Source organism: Hydractinia symbiolongicarpus, chromosome 6 (genome assembly GCF_029227915.1).
Source record: "Hydractinia symbiolongicarpus strain clone_291-10 chromosome 6, HSymV2.1, whole genome shotgun sequence".
NCBI classification, from domain to species: Eukaryota; Metazoa; Cnidaria; class Hydrozoa; order Anthoathecata; family Hydractiniidae; genus Hydractinia; species Hydractinia symbiolongicarpus.
Window position 1 is genome coordinate 9575984 of NC_079880.1, and position 21395 is coordinate 9597378.

A 21395-nucleotide genomic window follows, 5' to 3' on the forward strand; every position below is an offset into this window, starting at 1 on the left:
CTCTATCCACCACTTGATCATCTAAAGCAGTTTCTTCCGGTGTCAGAGTGCGTCTGTACTGTTCGCTGACTTCTATGAATTCCTTCATCAAGGAATCCAGTCTTGACAACAACTCTCGAACTTTCGTCACATTTATGATGCTTCTCATTGACTCTTTGATGTTTGAAATCGTAGCCATGATGTTCAAATTCAACTTCTGACGTTTTCGAAGATAGATACTTCCAAAGTATTGTACGTCACTTTTCGTCTACGTCCACTGACGTCACCAACCACATCTGGCATGCTCGACGACTTTTTCATTGTGTGCAAGGATCAAGCTACTTTGTTGGGGCGGGTGCAATCAATCAAGATACGCTTGCTTCGACACACGTTGAAGATTTTTTGCTAAACAAGATACAAAAAAATATAGTATCCAAACAAACTAAAATTGACATAAAGAAATCGTTTAAATCCTACTGCGATCCTCCGACCCTCTAGTGTGCGTCACTAGTGGGTGCAAAGGATCAAGAGACGCAGGGACACAAATTAGAATAAAATAAATAATCAAATAAAATATAACTTACTACCTTGTTCGCCATTAGACACTAAACATTCGCCTGCGTAGACTTCCACTACACACAGCTTGTTTAAATTTTAATTTCTGGGCAGAAACAAACAAAAAACGCCCTTATAAGCAAAAACGCGCTGGGGACTTAGCAGTTCAACCGTGCGTTGTTCCCAAGACATATACCCGACATAATATAAACTAATTAAAACGGCATTAACATCAACTGCAAAAAGTAATTTTTCCGTGGTTACTGTTTTTAATACTACAGACGGTGTGATTCAGTGTTGATGTCGTTATAAAAAACCCAGACCTAGAACCTAAACTTAAATCAATCTTTACATCTGTTACGTTACGATCATTTGAATTATATTCGATTCTTAAATTCGAAAACGCTGCATTGTTATCTTATTTGATTTTATGCGTGATTTTCTTCATTATAAGTTTGGGTCTGTTAAAGCAAACTGTTTTTTATAATATTGGGCATGCATGCATGTTCATGTGTTTTCAACTATTAATTCCTTTTATTTTTAGGATGACTTTGAAAGGTTTGCCGTATGCAACAGACTGAGTAGATGATTTTGTATGACTTAACAAAAAATGTTGGATTTTTGTTTGGTATCCGTTTTTTCTGATGTATTTCTGGAATGGCAAAGCAAGTATATAGTTTTAGCGTATTTCGCTTTTTACGTAATGGTTGTTATACGCCTTTGATTTTTTTGGACATTTTCCATTTTTGTTTTATAATTTTTTTTGTTGCACACACTTATATTTTTAGATGTTTTGTAAAAGCTTTTATAAACACAGAATAATGCAGATTGTGAACAACCTCGATCCCAGGGCTTTTTTTCTTTATGCCATTCCGGTATAAAAGAGACAAAGAGCCCGGGGTCGAGGTTGAAATGTGGGTTTTGAAAATTCAAATTATTGTGTTGTATGTTTTTGTATGGTATCCCTTACATCAGTTTAATGAGAGATTCAGTGGACTCTTCCACGGGAATTTGGCTAGTCTCTATAATAATAATACGCCAGTTCCGTCTGTCTTTCTGTCTGTGACTTTTGTAAAGTGGATAAAATTTCTTTGATAAAGTCCATAAAACATCGCCTATAAATGTGTTCCGTAAATTACCAAACTTTGACGTTAAAGCAATATTGACGTCAAAGGAAAGTATATTAAGATTAATGACGCCATTGCACTTTATAAATTTAAGGCTAAATAAATTGGAAACTGGTGAAAATAACTGACTTCATTTCCTTTTTGATGACGTTATCAACCCGTCTATTCCGAAACGGATTTAGGAACCCAGGTTTGAGAAAATTACCCAATTTGCTCCTAGGTGGTCCCTAGTTACCCACGCATTAAAAAATCATTTACGTCACCACCTCGTTACCAAGTTATTTGGTCCCTAAGTTTTAGGTGCACTGTAATAGCTTCATTCATTTATTGTAAGGTATTGACGTTAAAGTAGTGTTATTGACGTCGCGCCGTAACGTTAGAAAATTTAACATATTCGACATGCTTTATTCGGCGATATCAAAGGAAAGTAAACAAATTCACTTTGCTTGTAACAGACAGACACACTCTCCCTATTATTATAAGAGACTAGTCGATAAGGCCCGTGGAGAAATCTAAAGGACATTGGAAAAGTAGGTTGTTTGAGATTTTTTCCTGAAGTCAGCAGTGCAATAACAAAAATTTTTGGCGAAATTTAGTTTATTCATTGCCTGTACTGTGCAGAGGTTAAAAAGCTGATCAAGAAAATGTATATGATCATGTGGTTTTGATGAGATATAAGGATTTCAAAATTCCACGCATAACAACGGATAAACTAAATTTCGCCTTTTTTTTCTTTTTTTTTGCATATACACTGCTGCAAAATATCTAAAACAACCTATTTTACCATTAGTCTTCTGTCTAAGTGGATTTTTCCACGGGCCTTATTGACTAGTTTTTTAATAGTAGAAAAGCAAAGTTGACCGAAAATGTTGTTAGCAACCCAAAAAGTTTTGTTGACAGTACTGCCGACCCACAAATTCTGTTAAAACTACAAAAAGGATTGCAGAAAATGCAGCAGGTGCAGATGTTAAAAGGAACATTTTTGACAAGTTTTAACTGACTCTGACATTGTATAAATGTTACTTAAAAAAAGAGAAAAGTTAGTACAAACCAACGTGTTACTGTTAGCGGGCAAAGCAAGGGTCATAAGTTTATGATGCCCAAAGCGGTAAAAAAGCGCAAGCCGATCAGACTTTAGAATCAGATACTTGTAAAAAATTAACTGGTGAAAATTATTACTTTAAAACACTGTACTACACTTAACATTCATAAGAAAGAAACGAAGACGTTTTGGCATATCAATTTATAAAATATTATTGATCGTGGTGTAGTGATTTTTTGGAAATGTTTTACTATACCTGCGATATGACTAAAATCGTTATGAAGTTTAAGATATCTAAGATTTGACCATGAAGTTGGATCCTACAAGTTTAAAAACAAAAAAAGCAATGGAAGTAGGTGAAAGCAACAAAAAGGTTATGACTACGTTATAATAGGTTTAGAATTAACAAAAAAGAATAAATCCAAAATGCAATTCCGTGGTATTTATATTTAGACTAGCTGGGGATCTGGACACGAAACGCCGGGTTAAGCCACGATGTTACCACGCGTTGAATGCCTGAAAGAGCGATTATTAAGAACTATAAAATGTGCCACGCATTTAGGTGAAGCGCTTTAGTATAGTATGTCATAAATTAAGTGAGGCGCTCAACATTATGTTTCCAGTGTAATATATTTTTCAAAAAATAGCCTTCCACAACTTTAGTTGAAAAAAACACAATTTACAACTCGTTGCTACCCTGTGTTATAGCAAAAACAGTCTGCCAACCTTTATTATTTTTTTAGAGAACGTTCCCCCCTAAAATTCGAAAATAAATATTACTCCGGGCTGAGTGATGAGTACAGGCAAACAACGTCGCATAGGTATAAAACCATTTTTTTAAAAAAGACTTTGTAACTTCGGTAAACAGAAACACAGAAAACAGCCATCATTAACATTGGCATGAGCGATTAGTACAGGTAAACTGTGTCGCCGATGCGTTTAGGCGTAATACCTCTTTCAAAAAGTCTTAGATGTAATTTCGGTTTACATAATAACACAGGATACACACTGTTAACACTTGGCTAATACAGGTAAACCGTGTTGCATATCCATATCAATCACACCTTCAATTTAAACAAAACAACAGGAAATAATCTGTTTCTAACAATGGGTTGTGCGCTGAGTACAGGTAAACGGTATTGCAAATATGTTTAGACGCAATACGCTTATCCAAATAAAACATTTATTGCAACTTCGCCCTCTAGCAAAAAAATCCTCCAGCAATTTTAATTTGTTGAGTAAGTTTTTATAACAGCAATAAAAGGTGTTGCTACCTAAACTGCATTTAATATAAAACATATTGATTAAAAATTTTGTTGTAGCTAGCTAGCAAGCCAAACTGCATTTTGCTACTTTTTCTCTTCATTCAGGTAGCTAAAGAGATAGTTAGCCACAACCCCGAACATAAAAATAAATAATAATATGCTAAACTTTAAAAGAAAAAGAATAAATAAAGCTAGGTACAGCTTAAGCAGGATGCAGCCTTGAAATCTACGTTTGTAGCTAGCCAAAATCTTAAAATTGATTTGTTTCAGATTTACAAACGTGATGATATTTTCATCTTAGTATGTGAAAACATAGACACAATAACGGTTTATAGAACTGAAATTTAGCAGTTAAATAATTATTCTAACCCAACCAAATATTTCTCTTCGCTTCAAAAAACTTCGCTTTGCTTTAACTCGGTCCCTCGAAAGGAACGACTCGTACCCTAAACCGTAGAGATCCGTTTAATTGAACAGAATCCACCTCGTTAAAAATGTCTGAATACGAAAATTTAAAGGAGTATTTAGCATAGCTTATCAAATAATATTCAAATATATACAACAGTATTTGTGATCAAATGCGTGGCGCAGTCTTCATTCTTTACGATTATCAAGATACGCACAAAGCCGGCGTAGCGCTAAGTCGCGGGGTCAGGTCGGACTATAAAAGCAGTGACGTTACGCTATCGGTTAAAAAATCGGTCGAAGTAGAAGAAGAAAAATACCCGTTTTAATAAGATCTAATCCGATGTAATCGGAAATCTTAATAACATATACAATTTGCTTGCGTAATGTATGCATAATTACGTCATTTTTAATGTAGAAAGTGTTCAAAATGAACTATTGTTATTTCATTTTGTCGTTTTGCATAATTTTCGGAATCGCCTTTCGTTTTCCTGAGTAATCTTACGAATGCTAAAAATCACTGAGAGACTTGAAAGTTGGTTTGGGATAGGCTTGTAAATGAATAAAAAAGCCGATCCCTATGAAATCATGCACCGACATCTTTCGAAAAACACATGCAACCGATCTCGCAAGAATTTGTTTTAAACATTAAAAAAAAATAATTTTTCAGTGGTTGAGATGATGCAAATAATAACATTAGATGTAAATTCGACATTATTTATGTCAGAGATAATTATGATCGCCTTTTTAAGGATGAGCAAAGTATCCGTTTGATAACATAATTAAGTTGTTATTCTAGACGGAAAGTGCGTCAAAATCCGTATATTTACTATTTCCATATCGTAGTAAAACCTTTTTAAAAAGGAAGATCATACTACCAAAAAAGCAGCAACTAAATAACATTTATACTCACAGACATATAAGGAAGCAAAATCGGCTATTTTTTAAATATGGCGAATCCTGGCCTTGAAGTTGAGGTGATTGGTTTAACTGGAAGTTGCTGCAGTCGATTTTTTCGAATAGAAAGTTGACGAAAAATTATTTGTAAAATAAAATTGCTTAGTCGTTTTTTTAGTTAGATGGGGTAATGATGATCTATTAATAATCCATCCAGCCGCTTTTGCGTTTTTATTTCAATTATAGTTTGAAACAAAGTTATTTTTTAAAAATGTGCAACATGCTTAGCTTGTACTATGTGTGCTTATCCTTGTTTCATTTATGATTAATTTTGAAACTTTACCAGTACTTATTCCGCAAGGTGGAAAAATTTTGGCAGATCATGACCCATTTTACTCCCCATGAACTTGTTGGACTGCAACGCCAACAGGTTGTAGTCTGTTCTATTTGGGCTGATATTGCGGGAAAGTTTCAAGTTTTTTGTATGGACCGGACAGGTTAATTACATAGTTGTATTCATTTTATTCAAGATTTGTTGTATAGAAGTCTCCGTAATTTTATTCATTCATATGAATTAAAATTTCCAGAATGTGACTGGATTGTAATGTTTTGTCCACTTCATACTCGTATTCTTTTTTACTTTTTTATCAAAAGCTTTATCTCCGCATACTTCAATGATTCTCCTGATCCAGTCACTGGGATCCAGTGTATGCCACCGTTAGTTGGACTAGTTTCCCCTTTTCCATAATATCTGCCTGTTAAGACAACCTGTGTACATTGGTTGTTCCACCAACCACCAAGTCCTGGAAAGGTTGTAACACAATTTATTGAAGTGTTTTCATCGTTATCTCTGTCAAGTGTCGAGAACTTCATGCCATTTAAATATGACATAGCATCCGTAGCATTTCCTACCATAACATAACATTTTTATTGACATGCAAGCTGATATGTAGCTATTATATATTTAAAATATTGTAGTATATGCCTGCTACCGTTTTCATCTTTTTATTTTATAAAAGCTTTTTCGAACAGTTATGCTGATAAAAATAAAAGTTTACGATGTCTTAACTGAACATACAGGCTTTTTAACAAAGGTTACGAATTTTATTTGAAGACAATAATGAATCTATAACAGTAACGATCGAAGACTGCGACATTTTGATCACATATATTTTCACGTTGCTGATGATAAAATAGATTTAGGCAACTTAGTGCCAACTTTCGACCTAGTTAATAATCCTTTGTGTAAAAAGATTCCAATTTATTATCGCGCAACTTGTGTTCAATCTTCTGCTTATTGAGAACCTTAATAATCCATTTCCGCCCACTAAGTAAAATATATTTACCTGTCTAATCGCCAATGTTAAGTCTATATTGATCCCCTTCATTCTCCACTTGGAATCTGTCGTATTCAGCGTAATATTTTTCTCCATTAAAACGTGTGAACTCAATGCTTAATTTTACATTTCGTTGTGACATTTCGTGTAGTTTTTCATTTCCAATCCAATAATTTCCTTTGACATTTCCAAATCCATGTTTGTATTCAAACCACGTTCTTGCAAAAGAGACAGAATCACTCACTCTTCTTAATACTAAAATGTGATCTAGAGTGAAAGTGATAAACCATTAAAAATATGTACGTTACAGTTTGCAAACTCTCATAAATGTAACGCGCTTTTATTGTATAACCTTAAGAGTTGGAAAAAAGTCAGGGTTTCCACTCTCAGAATTTTCAGAAATTTCAAAATAACAAGAAAAAGTCAGGGATGTAAGCAGTTTCCTTAATATGTCAGGATAAACGGTCACTCAGAAGTAGAGCTTCAAAAGAACTTTCCATCCAAAGCTGGAAAATGCACAAGATTCGACACAGGTGAATTCGTCATATTTCGTTCCGCAAAAAGGTAGATTCAAATCTAATTTTTAAATACCTCGTAAACACTGGATGGAACTGCTGGAATGAGTTTTAAGCACTTGTTTGAAGCATTTAAAATACGAACAAAAAGCGTTACAGATCTTTTTTAAAGAAAACATTTGCTTTTACTTTATGACGACTTGTATGTGACCTAAAGTAAGAGACTTGTGGCACGGAATATTATAACACTTTGATGTTTTACTCCCTACTAAAATACTAAGTACTAAAATAAAGTTTAACGTTTTAGTTTTAGTTAAACGCGCTTCCTAATGTCATTAATATTTCTCTCACGTAATTTATTTTGTAGGTCTAAAAAATTACATTTACGGATATTTTCGTCTGTAAGTGCTAGTTTTTAGGTCGACTTCCATAACTGACAAACGGAAAGTTAGTCCACTTAAAAGAACCATAGAGTTGATATTTGGAAAAATACAACAATGTTTTTTTTACTCTGGAGTAAAAAATCATAAGTTGTTCACTTTTTGTCAGTATAAATTTTCTCAAATGCCATTTTGCAATATATTCTCTTTTAGTTGGCTTAAACAAGATTTTCTATCTGTCACTGCTCGTATGAGATGCTATAACTGGACAGTCTTCTCTTTCTTGTGTGTGTTCACGTGGTGTGGCACTGATTCCCGGCGAGTTCGTTTTGCGTTTTCTTGGACTTAAGATTATTCTTCTAACAGAAAAGATAAAGCCAAGATTGTACTGGTCATTTATCGAATTTGCATTTGCAAAGGTTTATTGTTACCCCGAACTGCCGTAAGCTTCTTTTTGACCCGTTATTATGCGAGAAGAGAATAGAAACGTTCGGGTGTTTTATACGATCAAAAGAGCTAGCTTTGACGGTGCAATGCATCACGGTTCTTACGGAACAACACCAAATGCTTTCCGTTGTGAAGTTTCTTTTGATAATATGTAAGATACGTTTACATTTCCAATTTTCTTATTCCATGCTGTATTCAATATATTAGTACTACAGCCGGCGTCTCTTATCCTTTTAGATACTGTAATGTTGCTTTTGAATTGAAGCGAATTAATATTAATTTATGGAGAATGTATTGAGAAGCACTTTACTGGAGAAGAATCAACAGATTTCTCGGGGCCTCATTGAACAGAGCGAACGTGATAACGTGAATATGTTAACTTCATTTTATGGCTACAAGAAGAGCAACATATAAATACGTTCATATTTCTACACCATTGACACACTTGGTTTTTAGCAGTTCATTTACGTAAAACTTCCAACTTCCACGCTTGTGAAGATTCATCGTCATTTTTTGTTGTTGCTCCTGCTTCATTTTCTTAAAATTAGTAATCCACGATTTCGTACAGTGTACCACTAGTCCTGCAGAGTTGCCGCTTTTTCACTGAAACGTATATTTTGAGCTTTTTTAATCTTATTACCAAAATTAGCTATGTACTTGTTGGTTGACATTGTGGACATTTTTCAAGTATTTAACGCCAGTATTTTTCTGTGCCAATAATCTACCATTATGACATCATTCATGGGGAAACTAAACAGTGTCGAACTTGCTCCAATTGGCCCGCATATGCCTGCAGAACTACGTCTACCATTAGCAGATCTATTCTGTTGTGAAAACTCACAATATGTATGCATAAAACTGAATAAATATAGCTCACGGGTGATTATTCCTTACTGTTTTTACCCGAAGTAGGTGTTAATGCAAGGTTTAAATGATAATTTTGGCACTGTTAAGTTAAAAAATTGTGTTATTTAGTATTAATTGTGGTTTGCAGCTAAATTTAATAACTTTAAGCCACATAGATATTGACGGAATGCGAACGTAGGTACTTGGCTCTTTGATTTTGATTTTGGAAGTTGCTCTGATATTTGTATTTAGAGGGGGGGGATTTTGATGTTTTGGGGCAAAAGTTAGCCTTTTCTTGGATTGTATTGTTACTGTGCTCTGATCAAAAGTTTAAAATGAAAGTTGTAGTTTGACTACTTGAGAAGGTGTATACAAATTTTCAAATAAAATAGATACTGTAATGTGTTTCTGTAAACGTGGAAGTTTGACTACTAACGGAGTTTTACTTTCCGCCATTATAGTTGTTCATTTTCTTGGAGTTGGCGCACCCTATAAATACCAACTTTTGATACATAGATACAGCTATCACAAAAACTGCCCTTTTGTGCTACTTATTAAACAAATGCATGACAAGTTAATGTGGTTACAACAACAATTTCAATCATTTATTTGCTGAGTTTTCTGATGATGGAGCACCAGAATCATGAGAACAATCCATGACAATTGCAATACGTACACTATGGAATTACGAAACTAATTCCGTAATTCCATAGTGCAAGTGTAAGTAAGAAGTCGTGAATTTTATTATCCATTTCATTTTTCATAGCTAGTGAAAGGGATAAGGTATGTGAAGATCCTTGACATCATCATTGACAAGAAATGATTTTGATTGAAACTAATGTCATGGCGATTAATGACACTAAGATTACGTTTGAAATTCAACCATCAAGCTTGGCGGTGTTGGGCAGCTAATGTTTTACAGTCATTTGCCTCGTATCTATCTCCATATGACAATGTTTATAAAAGTGAATTGCAAAATATTGATTAAACTATTGGAGAGTGTACCAATCAGATTGTATAACGTTTGGCATTGGGTAAAATTAGTGACACTCTGCGAGACATAGGATGCATTATAAACAGTTAAAGTCAACAACATTGACTACCCAGAGGATGTTTAAAAACTAGTATGCAGTATGGAAGATCTTACACTGTGGTTCAATGTTTAGAGGGTGTAGCCTCTACAAACTTAGCCAAAAGGTTCATTACACTAAACTCATCATGACAGCTTTATGTCTTGTTTTTTTATAGTTATTACTAACGTATTTCTTTTATTGTATACTAACACTGCGAGTTTCACTCCCATAAAATCCGATAAAAAAGCATCCGTCGCCATTACTATATTTAGAAGGAAAAATAACAAACATTTGTACGCTCTGCTATATTTTTAACGAACATAGGCTTGACACAACAAAATGTCTCTTAGATATATTATATGCGTGAATTACTTCCAGGTGCACCTGTCCTATCGCATGGGTGGGTGTTTGCTCATTTTTAAAAGGCTTTTTTACATATTTATTTATTTATTTAAGGTACTCCACAATTTCTCTTTGGTTTGCAAATATTTTTAGTTAAGCATTGTTTCTTTTAAAATCTTATCAAACATTAGCAATCAAACTGAAATTATTAGTATGATTGAAGGTTTTAATAAGTATAAAATCTCGGTCTAAAATAAGGTATAAAACGAGGGGAATGTCGGGAGTTTTAGGTAGGGGAAGGGCGGCAGGTATCACAAAATTAATGCGTCAAAATATTTAGTGGATACTCTGAGGTTAGTTACTGTATAAAATCGCGATATTGGCAAAAACATTTCCTTGGAATCAAATAATAATGTAATGTTATATATCAAAAGGCCAGATGATTCTTTTGAACAAGGATGATTTAACATGTGTACCCTGTTTGGGCTGCTTTGGTCTATTCAGCACCAGCATAAGCATGAAGTATCCGCATGTCTGTTACAGAAAGTTCAGCGAACTTAATACACTTCGAATAAAATTATAAAAACATGTTATCACAAATTAAATTTGATAGTGTCACTAAACCACGCAGTTTTTTCTTTATTATTCTGATCAATGTGTTAAGAACTTTTTTAATACAATATACGTCAGACGTCAGTAAACCTTGAAAAAACATAGAAAAATTTTGTTGAAGAAGAGTGCCACGGTAGAAAATTGTAATATGCCGTAATTAGGCTTGTAAGTAATATTATTTCCGCATATATATACTCCCTTTGAAGCTAGTCTGTGTTAGTAATCATATACCCACCTTAGTAACTGATTGGTGACCGCCCAGTAACCGTCACCATGCAACAGGACAGCAGTGTATTTATCTTACCTTTCTTAAGTTGAGTTTTTGTCATCACTATGGTATTTTTGCCTTCAAAAAACATTCCTCCTTTTTCATTTTTCATCATACATTTATTTTCACGTTCGCTAATGTGAACCACTCCACCTTCCTTGCACGCTTTGTCCAAGTTACATCTTAACGCGCATTGAATTGCTGACGTGGATCCATCTTTTAAAACAGTACCACGTAATCGATTGCTGTGTGTCAAAGTGAAAAATTCGCCATTTGTGTTACAATCTGATATTATATACATACATGCACTAAATAGAAACAAAATAGTAACCATCTCCAAGGTGCTCAAAGCACCGGTATACACAATGCTAAGCAAGATACGGGAAAACAACAATGTCTAGAAAGTCTGTTATCACATTTTATTTAATTTTTCAAAATTAAAAATAATTGTGCCAATATATTTTCAAAAAAAAATCCAGCCAAACAAATTAGTGTGAAAAGCCTATTTCATTAATTTTAACAGTTTTGCAATATACATTGTTATATCTGATTATCTTAACTGTTATTTTTGTTGTTGAATTGTTTAATATATTTTTCTATTATTTGTTACTTTTTTTAGTAGTTAAGGAACACAAACAAGTGATTGATTAATTGCCTTGGTAACTTTAGTTTAATTTTCAAGGTCTTTGTGACGCTACAATTTTTAAAGTTTGTTTTCCTAAAAAACTTCGTTCACTTTTTGTCGTTATTTTAATTATGTATGCAAAACCCTATTTACATATTTAAATGCATTTGCCTTTTTCCATTTTAATATCGAAAATTAGAGCTGTCTTCTTGTGCTTTGTTAACGCCTTGAATACCGATCGCAACACAAGTTCTTTTTCCTGATATAATTTTCAAGTGAAATTACACAATAGTCAACGATCAGTGTGATTCATCAAAATAAAATAAAAAAGAACCTTGTAAGCACTACTTATTAACTATTGAATTGTTAGAATGAGCTCATGCATGTGTTCCTTTTTTGTCTCACGCTCGCCTTTTAGGTTGGTAAAGAAGTAACACAGAGAGAAACTATAATGAGGACTTTGTGTATAGCTACGTTTGTTTTCTCCCACCTTTTATTAGCAATTAAAATATTTTATTTTCACCATCAGACTGACAAACAAAGGATGATAACTTAAATGATAGCTTCGATGACAATTGCTTTGTTATACTGCCTTTACGTGTTAAGCTCTCTATCGTGAGTATAAAATAAGAAAGGTACGATTTGTTAGTTTATTCACCTTACTTCATTCATACCTCTTGTGGTTATCAAAAGTACATACTAGCTGTTTCCCGTGGAAGAATCCACTGTATTCTCATTTAAAATATGTAGCAGATATATGTCCATCAAAAAACAAACAATACAGCAGAACGCATCTTACATCTGCATTACTATATAAATGACCAAAAAAATTAAAGGTGTCCAACAACTGCAGTATATATGTGACATTTAAAATCTAAATCTACTAAAATTACTGCTCTGACCATCTGACAAATGCGAAAATTATTCGGAAAGAAGTTTTCAAAATCATTTCAACATACATCTCACCCATAACATTTAAATCACTCAAAACGTCACATATAAATATACAAAAAAAGCTGATCAATGTCAAACACAAATCTCTCTAATTGTATGTGTTAAAATCAGTTAGTTTATTGCAAACCCTGCTAAAGGTTGACACAAAATGTGAAAAATAAACAATAAATTGTGCCAAGTAGAAATTCTTATCTAAGGTGTTAAAAAGGGATTGCAAGGATAAATTGTAATGCAATAAAAAGTTTTTTGATATAATGCATACGGTCCTTCCTCACCAAACTTATAAAGTATCAACAACTCGTAAAAGTATCAACAACAGTTTTATGTGATTACACACTTCCAGTAATTCAAAATCGTCAAACCAATGCTTTGGGGAAGCCAAACTTCTAAGTGATAGCAGTTTAGATTTATTAATGTAGGAAAACGCCCTCCACCCCGCTCCCTTCTTTTCTTACATTTTCTAGTCTGACTCAAACAGGCATTACCTTTGGAAACAACTTTTTTATAAACTTTTTCGATGTGCTTTGTGTATGACAGCTAGTTGTTAATTTCATTGCACAGCAATTTTACATGTGTTAATTCCTTCAAAACAAACTTATTAATATGCAAAATAAGTTCAACATCATATTTTCCTCTACCTTTGAGGACACATTTATCTTCAAAAGCTTTTGATAGGACAATCAATACACAACCCACTACTTGGCCCACATCACGCTCTTCATGCCATTTTTATTTATGGATTATTAAGTGCTTTAATGATGTAAAGTTGACGTAACAATAATTCATTATCTCAGCTATGTTGTTATCAGTAATGATATTTTATTTTCAATTGGAGTTGTGACTCTTTCAGTGTATGCTTTTTTTTATTAAAGATTGTTTAAGATTCTATCAAAACTGTCATAATCTTAATCTTCTGCTTCATTGATATTCTCGATCATGTTATTCAGCTCAAAAGTAAATTGCTCTCTGTTGAATTTATGATAGGTTATAATCTTTAATTTATTTCATTCAACACAGTAACAGTGAATTGATGACAACGGATAAACCAGTTTCATGAACCGTTGTTTTCGCGAAGGTCTTCTTCTTACTTGTCCATATATGATCAATCGTAGTCCGATTGTTGACTAACTTGTAGCACGTCAAACCTTTCACGTTCATATTGAGATTAGTGTTAAACTAAACTTCTTGAACGAAGTTTCACACGTGTCAATATTTAAATCGCCTAATATTACAACGTTCTCATAAAGTAGCAACTAGAAGTTTCCAGTTGTTTTATGAATTTATGTGCGTTCTGCTTTATTAGCACCGACGAAGAACTATTTACTTGAAAGTAAAGTTTGGACCATTAGACGTAGGTATTAGGATAGAAAATATAGTAGTTGCAAAACATATAAAAAATAAAGATATTTAGCAAAACAATTTAACGTCAATTCAAATATTTATTGCGAAACTCTTTTTAAGAGTTTTTATTGGTGAACAATAACATTTTGTTCGTATTCTGCCTCTGCTTTATGATAAGGAAAACGAGAAATTAATTTAGAATTCAATCGATTTAAATTTAATTAAAATTTGAAGACAGGTGCGAGGTACTAAGGACTTAAACGAAAAATAGTAAGAAATACTACACGTTGTGCATGCGAAGCAACAGCAGGGTGCAAGAAAAAAAGTTTAAAATAGATTCGAGGATAGGTTGAAAAGAACTTGTAGGTTCATCGGTTTGATGTTAAAAGAGTAGTAGATTCAAGATTTTTTATAATTCGAATTTTAAATTAAAACCAAGTTACCCTAACTGTAGCTTCTTGAGTTGTTTCTTTTATTATTACAGATAAGCACCTGTAGCCACGATCAAACTTTCTTTGTTCTGTTTACATCTTCTATTTAAATTTTCATCTTTTGCTGCTCCTTTTCTTTCACAACTAGTGTCTCATCCCATTTTCAAGCTTTATAATATTTTAATTTGACTTTTACATAAATCCACATGACACATAAAGGTTTTTGCGACACCATACTGCAAGCTGTAAATTCTATTTAAAACGTTTCTTTTAAATGATTTTGTATCTCATTATGCCTGATTGTTGTAAAATTCGAAATCTCAGCGTGCAATGTTTGTCAATGGAAACCTTTTAAATGTAGAGAGTTTTAAGAATTCAGAATATTATCTACATAGCAGAGTTTAAAAGAGCTACTCGAAGTCATACTCTTAGGATTGATTACGACAAGACAAGATGATTTGGTTTTCATGTGTTTCTTTTGTAATGATATTTGCAAGCTCCACAATTCAGCATTGCAATATTCAAGTAAAAGAACCAATTATTGGCACAGATTATTTTTATATTTCTTTATATCCTTTTTCCTACGACGAAAAACTGTACCAAGAAATTCGGAACGAAAGTGCAACACCAACTAAACCCCTCGGACTTTTAGAATATTTTGTTTGTAATGACATCGAGCAAATGCAGAAGATTGTGTTAACACTGTTGTTGGATAAAAGGTTTATTCAAAAGAACGGGAAGTCAAATATTTACATTATTGAATCTCATTTACCGCAATACATGACATTACAAGTAGCAAGCATGGTTTTGCCTTTCCAATTGACTGTAAGGATTATGAGCAAAGGAGAAGATACGATAGATCCTAAGCGATACCCTAATATTAATCAATTATTAGTTAACACATACAGTGAACAGGTTATTTCTATTATCAAAGCCTTTAATTTAAACAATATAGCCTTCATAGCTTTGACTCATAATGAAAGAGACACAGCCTATAAAAGCGTTTGGGATGATTTATTGCAGAAAGATTTAGGACTCTGTGTTGAACGATACAATGTTGATTACGAAGACACGAACCGAATGAAGGAAGTCATTGAAGCAATTAAATCCAAGGAAGAACAAAAAATAATTTTGTGTTACACATCCACAGGAGAAAATAAAAATAAGTTCTTCAAACTTGTAAACATTTCACATCAACTAGGGTTATCAGGACGAAACTGGATTTGGAATTATTATTATCCTTCAGTTGGAACTTTGTATAACGTCGCCGTCGGTGCTAGTGATGGAGCCATAGTTCTCAGAGGTGGTGTGAATCGTGGATATGACATATCAAATACAGCCTATATACTAGAATTGTCTAGTGCATATGCATTTGCTGCAGATATGCTACTGAGTGTTTTACCTTTCTCCGCCTTAAAGTCATCTTTAAAAAAAGATCAAAGGGGGTTTAATTGCTTCTACCACAATACGAGTACTGGGAAATCTAGTGCGTTTAAAATAAATGAAAGATTGTATCGGACATGTGAAAGATTTGATATTACAAATTATCCATTAAAAGTACATTGGGGCAGCCAACTCTCTGGTCCACCAAAAACACAATGCCCAAAACGTCACTGTCCGGCGGGATATCGCCCGATTCTTACGATACTTTTTGACAATAAGGAAAACGGTCGCAAATTTTGGAAATGTATTCCATGCGAAAAAGGAAGCATCAAAACGAAATATGGATCAGGAAAATGCACGAAATGTTCTGGATTGTTGGTGTCAAATATAGAGAGAACCCAATGTTACGACCCATATCGCAACATCTACTTTTCATACAATAGTACGCAAGGTATTGCTGTTTCTACATTTTCAGCAGTAGGAGCCGTCTTAAATGTCATTATTGTTTACACATTTTATAAATATCGGACAACTCCAATCATAAAATCCGCCAATACAAGACTTTCTGCAATTCAACAAGGTTGTCATTTAATACTGTTCCTCATCACGCCTGTGGTTTTTGTGGGCGAACCAGTTTTAATTAAATGTCAAACCAGGCATATATTTGTTGGTCTTTTCTTTACAATAGTATGTTCACTGATATTTATTAGAACTCAGAAGCTAATGTTTATCTTTAATTCCCATCTGAGAGTTTCCAAGCAAGAAAGATATGTTGCGACACTAATTGATTTGTTTTGGGCTTTGCTATTTGTTTCCGTACAGGTGATAATAGCAATGTTTATGTTATCGTATTCACCGGCAATCGTTTTAGAATCTCTTGATCAAAAAACTTTGGTGAGGAATTTGTACTGTAACACTGGTGTTCATTTGAACCTGCAGCATTTGTGTTGCGTTATTATCATGTTAATTGTTGTTGTTCAAGGATTAAGAGCATGGAAGTTGCCATCGTTTTTTAACGACACAAAGTATATTACAATGGCCAACTTATTGTCAATTCTCATGTCAGCTTGCATGATACCTTTGTATTACAGTGCTACGAATCCCATTACACAAGTCTTCTTACAGGTTATGTTGATATTGAGCTGCAACATTACACTTCTAATCGTAATGTATGGAAACAAAGTCTACACGGTCTGTTTTAAATCGGAGAAAAACACATCGGCTGCATTTCGAAAAAAGATGCAAGAACATGCGAAAGAGAAAATAAACTCATCGATTAATGAACGGAAAAGAAACCTGAACTTACAATAAACTTTCTATAATAAACCTCGATAAAGCATTTTGGAGACGGGACAGAAATGAAGAATAAACTTCATTGTAATATCAAGAACAAGAGGTTACAGTTGTCATAAAGACAAAATAATTTTCCTAAGTGCTACATTAAAAGTTTTTTTTTCTGGAACAGAAAATCGAAGGAAAGAATTTCTGATAGTAATTTTCTATTTATTTGTTGTAATGTATGGGATTAGAACACAATACTCTGAGCGAGTAAGAGTTTTCGCTATAAACCAATTGACAAAACATTCACAAAAATATGGTATTGCGCATTTATGTCAAATTTTACTGTTGTGTTTGAACTTTAGAGAGCTCTTTCAACGAAGGAGAATCTTTATTGCGATCAACGTACAACCTCCAGTGCCTCTTTCTTTTTAATATTTTGAAGGACAATGTATATGCTCATTGACCTTGTTTCATAAGATTGCTAATAATACGAAACGACGAATTTTGATTAGGTATCTCTTAGAATCATACGGTGAAACTTCAAAATTTTTAATCTTTCTGGAAATGGTTTTGACGTTTTTCATGCAATTATTTCCCGTTGTTTTAAATATCTTTGCTACATACATTCCAATGATCGTGTAATAATCCAGTCTACGACCTGAAAAGATGCGGAAGAATTCGGAATCTTGGGGTGCTGACGTCGGCAAAAGTTAACATGTTTATGATTTTTAATGTAACCAAATAACGTAACTTTTAAGTCCGCTGTTCACACTGCGAATAACCTTTCGCAATTTCGAAGTGCATGTTACTTATAACTATAAAAACGACTTTTTCAATTGCTTGCGGCTACGACATTTAAAATTCCAGCGTCCTTTGCATTAATTTATGTTCCGGATTGATGATATTATTCTAATCCATGCGTTTCTAAATTTTTTCAATTCTAGAAAATAAATGTTTAGAATTGTAATTTTTGCATCAAACCATATTATGCTGCATCAAGTAATATAGACAACCCTTTAATTCTTTCATAGAAGATAAACTCGAGAGGACAACATTTAAAGAAAGAAAATCAAGCAAATTACCGTAGTTTTGTCCAAGTCTTTTATTGCATACAATAACAGAAAGAAAATTAGTATAAAGGTTTTAGAAAAGATTGCATCCTATAACCTTATTGGAAAAAAAGAGACAAAAAGTGACTAAATGTTTTCTAAATGACTAATATTTTTCCCCACTAAATTTTGGCAATTTTTTTTAACTAACTAAATTTTTTTACCGACCACCATTTTTTGCTGGCTTTTCCTTTTTTCTATTCATTTTTATTTTTCGCTCAATTTTTAAATCAGTATCTATGAAACCATAATAGTAATAAACAGAACACGAAGCCAAGTAGTAGTCCCTACGCTAATCTTTTTTCTAAATAAGTTTAAAGTGTAGCGTAGCAGAGGGAAAAAAAGAACGAAGCAGAGGTTGAGGAATAAAACAGAGAAATTGTTTAATTATAAGAAAATGAAAAAGAAACCTTTTAAATTGTCTGATTTATATAGTTCTCATTGTCCTCTCCTTTCAGTTTTTATTGAAAGAGAACAAAGTTTGAAAATCTAAATTGTTGTGGTCATTTTTAATCCAGTAATTAAAAATTTAGTCGGCAAAATGTGACTAAATTATGTTAAAGTGACTATTATATTTTATGGCCACTATTACTGCTCCGACCTTTGCTTTTGGGGGCAAAGATAACACGTCAGTTAAGCGCAATATTAATTTTTCGTTACCGATTCACCTTCGCCTCCATGCCTCCACATCAAGTTGCAACAACCTTCACTTCTTTAAAATACCTTTGATTGCAATCTGTAAACAAAACAAGCTCTATGGACACTGTTATCTTATTGGCTAACTTCTTGACGTTACATTACGCAAATATAGGCCACAAACACTCATTTCTCTGACTAAATTTTGTTTTTGTTTGCGATTTCTGTAATCCTTCTTTTTAATTTTTGGGTCAGGAAATATTTGTAAATTTCAACGGTTTGTTGCTTGCTCTATCTTAACAAAGCTATAACAGCCTCTGGTAAAGCATACCGTTAAAGTTCCATTAACCATCCCGGCGCTTAATCGAGAGAGGTGGCAAATAAAGAGGGGTGCTTATTAAAAAAAGTCTCATTCTCGCGTGGTATAAAAGCTTTCTTTTTTGGAAGCTATAATGAATGTAAAGTACAAGAACAGAAAATATATAAGTAGCAGGAAAAATAGCATGACCCTGAGTGTAATTATTTTGGGTTAGAATTTCTCAACATCAATGAGATAATAACAAACTGGTTAAACGAAAAACAAATATACACATTTTGACATAAAATCTCACACTGTGGAAAATTTTAACAAAAATTAGTTTTTTTTAAAAAATTTCAAAATATTTAACAGCGCCTCATTTGGCTCGGTAATTTATTCTAATAACTGATCCTAAGCGCTTATTTGAGAGGTGGGTACATGGTAAATACTATTAAAAATACGATAAGTATCGCTGTGTATTTAATTCCTAAAATTATTTGATAAAATGTTTTTTACGGGTAGATAATTCTTGTATATGTTTAATACGCTTGTACACGTATCTTTTCTTAAAGCAACTTGACTTTCGGCCTAAAAAGCCATTTAACTTAACAGAATAGCTGTATATCAGTTTCTAAGAACAAAATCTTGAAAAAATCTACTAAGAGTTACTCAAAGTTACTCACAATTTTTATTCGATGTCAAATTCCTACTAATTACACACAGCTTATAGTCATTTGATTTAAAACGATGAAAATGAATTGATATCTTTGTTGTTAACATCAAATAAACTAGAATTCAGCATAGTTACTATAAACTGGTTGTTTATAAAAGTACGTGCAGATTATACTATCTAGATTTGCTACCTGTCTTGCATTAGCAAAAGACTTACCTTAATTCTATGAAATTAACGAGTGATGAAATTAACGCGGTTTCGCGTTAATTTAATAACTGTTAATTAAATACAGGGTTAATTTAAAGAGTGTTAATTTCATGACTTGTTTATTAAAATACTGTTAATTTGGTGACGTTTTTATAATATATAAAAAGCTAAAAAACATAAATATACAATTTTTTTTACAAATTTTCTACTTTTTTCACCTCATCGGACGATAGCTCAACGGTGTGCTCTTTCTCAGCGATCTTTTTTATAATAGCTTTTGTATAATTTTTATACTCTGATTCAAGTGGAAAATTAACTGGCAGCATTTTTTCTTCAAATTTTTATCGATTTCCAAATCGCCTTAAATTAGAGAAGCCCCGCTTCACTATCGTGGTTTTCACTGTTGCCGTAATTTTTGCGTCGTGTGATATCGCATATTCTCAAATTCTTGTTAATTAAATGCCTTTTTTAAATTAATTTTATTGAACGGCGTTAATATCATGACGGTTAATTTAATTCGCGTTAATTTCTTGACTCGTTAATTTCATGGAATAAGGTATTCAATCCTTCTTTTAAGAAGGCAACGTGTCAACACCTATTTTCAGTTAAAATAGCACTTTTTACTTAGTCTGATAACAAAGATTTTATGGTAAGATTAAGATTGGGCTGAAAATTTTGCTTTATTCATTCCAAACGTCAACACGTAAATTTTTAACAGAAACTATTTAATTCTTATGTTACTATTTCCCCATAATTAAACTAGTTAATTAAGCATTATGGATACTCAAGTTTCACTTCCTTATTCTTAATTTCTTTTTTTATGGTAGATTTTTTAATGGTGTTTTTTACCTTTCTTAAAATGATAGAGTTTTAATGTTATTAATAATATGTAATATGCACATCTAACGTCATTAGATATGTTATTTCTGGATCGCAACACTTCATGTTACTGCTTTTGGTAAAATAAACATTTATAGACGACGAAGTCGATAACTAGGGTACAAAAGTAATAGAAAAACATACACCGAACTTTTTTGTTTCAGGAAATTGTGACTTTATATTCGCACACAGCTACAGAAACAAAATTTAACAATATTTGTATTTTGTTATTACAAAATGTTAGGTTACAATTTTCGGTTACAAACGTCGCACTTGCCATCAACATCTCCACAGAAAGCAACGTCTGTGACATATCTTTACATGTTTATATCGACATTGTTTTGGTGCGCCACCTACCTTTTTTGATAATTTAGGCATTCACAATTACACTTTAGTCTTTGATATTCTTCTCCTCCTTCTTCTTGAAGCTTCACCATAGTCAAATTGCAAGAATAGTAACAAGAAGAAGGTAACACAGGTAATGATAA

The 21395-nt window shown here is 33.0% G+C and overlaps 2 protein-coding genes across 2 annotated transcripts; both read right to left on the minus strand.

The window, feature by feature from the left end:
• Positions 1 to 5906: 5906 nt before the first annotated feature.
• On the minus strand, positions 5907 to 6427 carry LOC130648012 (angiopoietin-related protein 7-like). The gene is made up of 2 exons (XM_057454031.1): positions 6370 to 6427; positions 5907 to 6178 (listed from the first exon to the last, which is right to left on the minus strand). The coding sequence occupies exons 1-2, from the start codon at positions 6425 to 6427 to the stop codon at positions 5907 to 5909; spliced, it is 330 nt and encodes a 109-aa protein (XP_057310014.1).
• Positions 6428 to 6577: 150 nt separating this feature from the next.
• LOC130647270 (angiopoietin-related protein 3-like) lies at positions 6578 to 11616 on the minus strand. Its single transcript, XM_057453060.1, has 2 exons — positions 11127 to 11616; positions 6578 to 6874 (listed from the first exon to the last, which is right to left on the minus strand). The coding sequence occupies exons 1-2, from the start codon at positions 11422 to 11424 to the stop codon at positions 6621 to 6623; spliced, it is 552 nt and encodes a 183-aa protein (XP_057309043.1). The 5' UTR covers positions 11425 to 11616; the 3' UTR covers positions 6578 to 6620.
• Positions 11617 to 21395: the final 9779 nt, after the last annotated feature.